This window comes from Penaeus vannamei, chromosome 28 (genome assembly GCF_042767895.1).
Source record: "Penaeus vannamei isolate JL-2024 chromosome 28, ASM4276789v1, whole genome shotgun sequence".
NCBI lineage: Eukaryota > Metazoa > Arthropoda > Malacostraca > Decapoda > Penaeidae > Penaeus > Penaeus vannamei.
In genome coordinates, this window is record NC_091576.1 from 6,437,343 (window position 1) to 6,442,342 (window position 5,000).

At 54.0% G+C, this 5,000-nt stretch overlaps 1 protein-coding gene across 5 annotated transcripts in view; it reads left to right on the forward strand.

Moving 5' to 3' along the window:
- LOC113816508 (uncharacterized) overlaps positions 1 to 5,000 on the forward strand; it is a 42,392-nt gene that overhangs the window by 24,683 nt on the left and 12,709 nt on the right. For all 5 annotated transcript variants that reach the window (XM_070141299.1, XM_070141298.1, XM_070141296.1 and 2 more), the window contains one exon: positions 1,954 to 2,207. In XM_070141299.1, the coding sequence (XP_069997400.1) occupies positions 1,954 to 2,207 (254 nt within the window). The remainder of the gene's footprint in view (positions 1 to 1,953; positions 2,208 to 5,000) is intronic.

Consider the following 5,000-nt stretch of genomic DNA (forward strand, 5'->3'; position numbering starts at 1 on the left):
CCCCCTTTTCCTCTCTTACTAACCGAGCCTGCGTGACCCCTCCCCCCCTTCCCCTCTTACTAACCGGTGCCTGCGTGACCCTCCCTCCCCTTCCTCCCTCACCCCCCTCACCTTCTCCCTCCTACTAACCGAGCCTGCGTGGACCCCCTCCCCCTTCTTCCCCCTTGTCAACTGAGTCATGTGACCCCTCCCCCCCTCTTTCCCCCTCCTTACTAACTGAGCCTGCATGTGACCCCTCCCCCTTTCCCCTCTTACTAACCGAGCTCATGCGTGGACCCCTCCCCCCCTTCCCCCTCTTGTCGAACCGTTGAGCCTGAATCTGTGACCCCTCCCCCCTTCCCCCCTTACTAACCTGAGCCTGCGTGGACCCCCTCCTCCCCCTTCCCTCTTACTAACTGAGCTGCATGGACCCCTCCCCCTTCCCCTCTTACTAACCGAGCCTGCGTGACCCTCCCCCTTCCCCTTCCTTCTCCAGACTAACCGGGATGTCTGCAAGTGACCCTTCCCCCCTTTTCCCCCTTACACTAACCTGAGCCTTCAGTAAACCCTCCTCCCCACTTCCCCTCTTACTAACTGAGCCTGCGTGACCCTCTCCCTTCCCCCTTCACCAACCCAGCCTTGTAACCCCTCCCCCCTCCCTCCCCCTCCACCGACCCTGTCGCAGACCCTTCCCTTCCTCCCTCACCACCCTCCCCTTCCCTCTCTTACCTAACCGAGCCTGCGTGACCCCCTCCCCCCCTTCCCCCTTACTAACCGAGCCTGCGTGACCCCTCCCCCCCTTCCCCCTTACCAACCTGAGTCCTGGTGTGACCCCTCCCTCCCCCCCTTCCCTTCCTCTAACTAACCGAGCCTGCTGTGACCCCTCCCCTTCCCCCTTACTAACCGAGCCTGTGTGACCCTCCCCCCTTCCCCCCCTCTTACTAACCGAGCCTGCGTGAGCCCCCCTCCCCCTCTTCCCCCACTAACCGAGCCTGCGTGGACCCCTCCTCCCCCTTTCCCCCTCTTACTAACTGAAGCCTCGCGACCCCTCCCTTCTTCCCTCTTAACAATCCGAGCCTGCGTGACCCCTCCCCCCTTCCTCTCCTCTTACTACAACTGAGCCTTCGTAACCCCTCTCCCCCCTTCTCCCCTTCTTACTAACCGAGCCTGCGTGTGAACTCTCTCCCCCCTTCCCCCTCTTACTAACCGAGCCTGCGCGTGACCCCTCCCCTTCCCCCTCTTACTAACCGAGCCTGCGTGACCCCTCCCCCTTCCCTTACTGCTTCAACTGAGCCTCCGTGGACTCCTCCCCCCTTCCCTCTTACTAACCGAGCCTGCGTGACTCCTCCCCCTTCCCCCTCTTACTAACCGAGCTCCCGTGACCCCTCCCCCCCCTTTTTCCCCCCTTACTAACCGAGCTTGCTTGAACCCCTCCCTTCCCCCCTTTCTTCCCCCCTGGCATTAACCGAGCCTGCTTAACCCCTCCCCCTCCCTCCTCCTCTCGTCCCCCTCTTACTTCAACCGAGCCTTCAGTGACCCCTCCCCCCCTTCCCTCCCCGCCTCACCTCCCTTCCCCCCCCTTCCCTCTTATTAACCGAGCCTGCTTTAATCCCCCTCTCTCCTCCTCGTCCCCCCTACTAACCGAGCCTTCGTAAACCCCCCCTTCCCCTCTTTTCTAAACCGAGCTCCTTCGTAACCCCCTCCTCCTCCTCCCCCTCTCTTACTAACCGAGCCTTCGTAACCCCCCCCCCTTCCCTCTTACTAACCGAGCCTACTTTCCCTCTTCCTCCTCACCTCACCTCCCTTCCCCCTTCTAAACCGAGCCTGCTTAATCCCCCCTCCCTCCTCCTCGTCCCCCCCCTCTTACTAACCGAACCTGCTGTGTAACCCCCCCCGTCCTCCTCCTCGTCCCCTACTTTAACCTGAGCCTACTTAACCCTCACCCCCTCCTCTTCCTCCTCCTCGATCCCCCAGCTGGAGCAACACCGTAGCCGGCATCAGGCGGGACGAGGACGTGAGGGCGTCGACCGGCTGGGATAAGGTCCCCGCCGACGGCCTGAGGGTCAACTACCTCATGATCGGCTTCGACTCCCTCTCCCGGAACACCTTCATCCGGACGCTGCCCAAGTCGTACGCTTTCCTTTCGGACGTACTCGGCGCCCAGGTGCTGGAGGGGTACAACATCGTCGGCGACGGGACCCCCCAACAGCTGATTCCCATCCTGACGGGTAAGGAAGAAAACAGCTGATTTGGTCATGGGAATGCTCTCTCTCTCTCTCTTTGTTTGTCTGTCTGTCTGTCTCTGTCTCTGTCTCTGTCTCTGTCTCTGTCTCTGTCTCTCTCTCTCTCTCTCTCTCTTTCTCTCACTCACTCTGTTTCTCTCCACTCTGTCTCTGTCTCTCTCTCTCTTTTCCTCCTTCCCCCTCCCTCCAACTTTCTTTTCTATCCCTATCTCTCTTGTTGACTCTTTCACTCTCACACTCTCTCTCACTCCTCTTTTCCTTCTCCCTCCTCTATCTTTCTCATCCTTCTATCCCCCCTCCCCCTCTCTCTTTCTCTTTCTATTTCCCTCTCACTCTCTCTCTCTCCCTGCCTCCCTCTGTCTCTCTCTCTCTCTCTCTCTCTCTCTCTCTGTCATTTCTTTCTCTTTTTTCTCTTTCTTTGTTTTTTCCTTTCTTTAGTAATACAGTTACATTGCCGATATAGGAGACAGCCTTTGGGTGCTTCGTCTTATAATTTATTGGACAAAATTTACATTTTATAGTAAATCATCTAAAAGCCAACCCAGTAAAAGCTTAAACACTAATACATGATATATAGATATATAAATGCAAAAGAAGCACAAAGATTTTTTTTAAAGTAATATGCAACGGAGATAAAAATATTCCATTTCAAGAATGTTAAAACTTTAAATATTATGCACATCATATCTAGGGACATATCTTAGAATATCAGTGTTCCACATCCTAGTGAATTTAGGAATAACTTGTCTCTGGCAAGGATTGGCTTGCAGCATGGCTTCTCCAGCGCATTTGGCACACTCTCCTTGGTCCTAGTGATACGTGTCGTGCCGCAGCAGTTGCAAGAGAGGCATTTGCTCTGTTTATATTTTGAAGATAGTGCTGTTGGGGAATTGGAAGGTTGTTTGGAGTACCAGGATCTTCGACGTAGATTAATTTGATGGCTCTGAACTGGCAAGGAGATCGAGGTGCTACTTGGCGGCCCCTACACATGGTAGAAGAGCGTACACCTTCACAGAGCGGATCTGGGTACTGTATAGAACCTCTCTTCCTTTTGCATTCAGAAACTATGAAGTGCATGTCAAGGACGCTAGATTTCTTGATGTTTTCCCTGGCGAGGTTCTTGATGTGTTCTAAAAGTCGTAGAGAACACCAAGCACTTCTTGCTGTCGCTGCCTCATCCTCAGTATTGTAAGGAACTGACAGTGTTATATCATCAGCAAATGCTTGTGCATCACGAACCAGATGCAACAAATTATTTATGAATACATTCCACATGAGAGGTCCCAGTGCGTTCCCTGAGGGACACCTGCACTTATTGTGTAATGTGTTGGTTTTCCATTTAAGACAACACTTAGTAGGCGTCTGGTGGTAAGATAATCAGTAGTAGACTGAGAAATGAGCCATTCACGCTATCTCCATGTAGTTTTTCAATCAAGGCGCCATGTCACACTCGATCGAAGGCTCCACATATCAAGAACGACCACAGTTGTGCTCTGACCACGCTTAAGGGCGCTAATCCAGGCAGATGTTAGCGGATGGAAGTCAGCAGCTCAGTGGTTCCTCCTGAATCCGAAGGGGCTGGAAGACATCAGTTTGTGTTTATTAAGATGCTCTTTTAGACGTGTAACAATTATCTTTTCCAAGTTTTGTAGACAGCAGAGAGCAGTGTTACAAGACGAAGAAAATTGGTATCTGATTTATTCCTTTTCTTATGGATCGGAACAAAGCTCGGTTTCCATTTCGACGGCCATGTTGCTCTCTGTATATCCTTATTGAACAGCAGAACAACTGGGTCTGGTCATTCTATAGGACATCTATTAAGCGTAGACTTATTGCGTCTGGACCTTCTCCTTTGGTCTCACTGAGGTGCTTCAGGATTCTCCTTCCTCGGTCTTTGTTGTCTTCACGTTGGTCAGTTTCTCCCGTGTCAGTATTGGCTGCATCGGGGGCGGTGTCAGCTTCGACCACAACGTTGTGGCGTGCCAGTACCATAACCTTTTGCTGAGTAGTGAGTGCCATAGTGGCATCTGGAATAGTTCTCTTGTTTCTCCTTTCACTTATTCACTTATTCACTCACTCACTCACCCATTCTCTCTTTCAGTCTGATCACCCTCCAGACAGCCAAACTAATAGTCATTCATTCATTAAAACATTAAAAGTCTCTTTCATCATCTAACGCTCCCTTCCTTTCTCCTCCTCCTCCTCCTTCTCCCTCTCCTCCACCTCCTTCTCCCCTTCCCCCTCCTCCTTCCCCTTCACCCTCCTTCTCTCTCCCTCCTCCTCCTCCTCCCCCACCTCTTTCCCTCCTCCTCCACCTCTCTTCCCCTGTCTCTTTCCCCTCCTCCTCCACTTCTCTTCCCCGTCTTTCCTCCTCCACTCCTCCACCTCCACCTCTTCCCCACCTCCCCACCTCTTCCCCCTCCTCCTTCTCCTTCTCCTCTCCCACCTCTTTCCCTCCTCCCTCTGCACCTCTTCCCCCTCCCTCCTCCTCCCACCTCCTTCTCCTCCTTCTCCCACTCCTCCTCCCTCCTTCCCTCTCCCCCACCTCTTCCCTTCCTCTCCCTCCCCCACCCCTCTTTTCCCCCTCCTCCTCCTCCTCCTCCCCCTCCCCCACCTCCTTCCCCCTCCTCCCCTCCCCCACCTACTTTTCCCCCTCCTCCTCCTCCCCTTTCCCTCCTCCCCCCTCCTCCTTCTCCTCCCTCCTCCCTCCCACCTCCTCCACCCTCTTTCCCTCCTCCTCCACCTCTTCCCCCTCCTCCTCTTCTCCCCCTCCCCCAC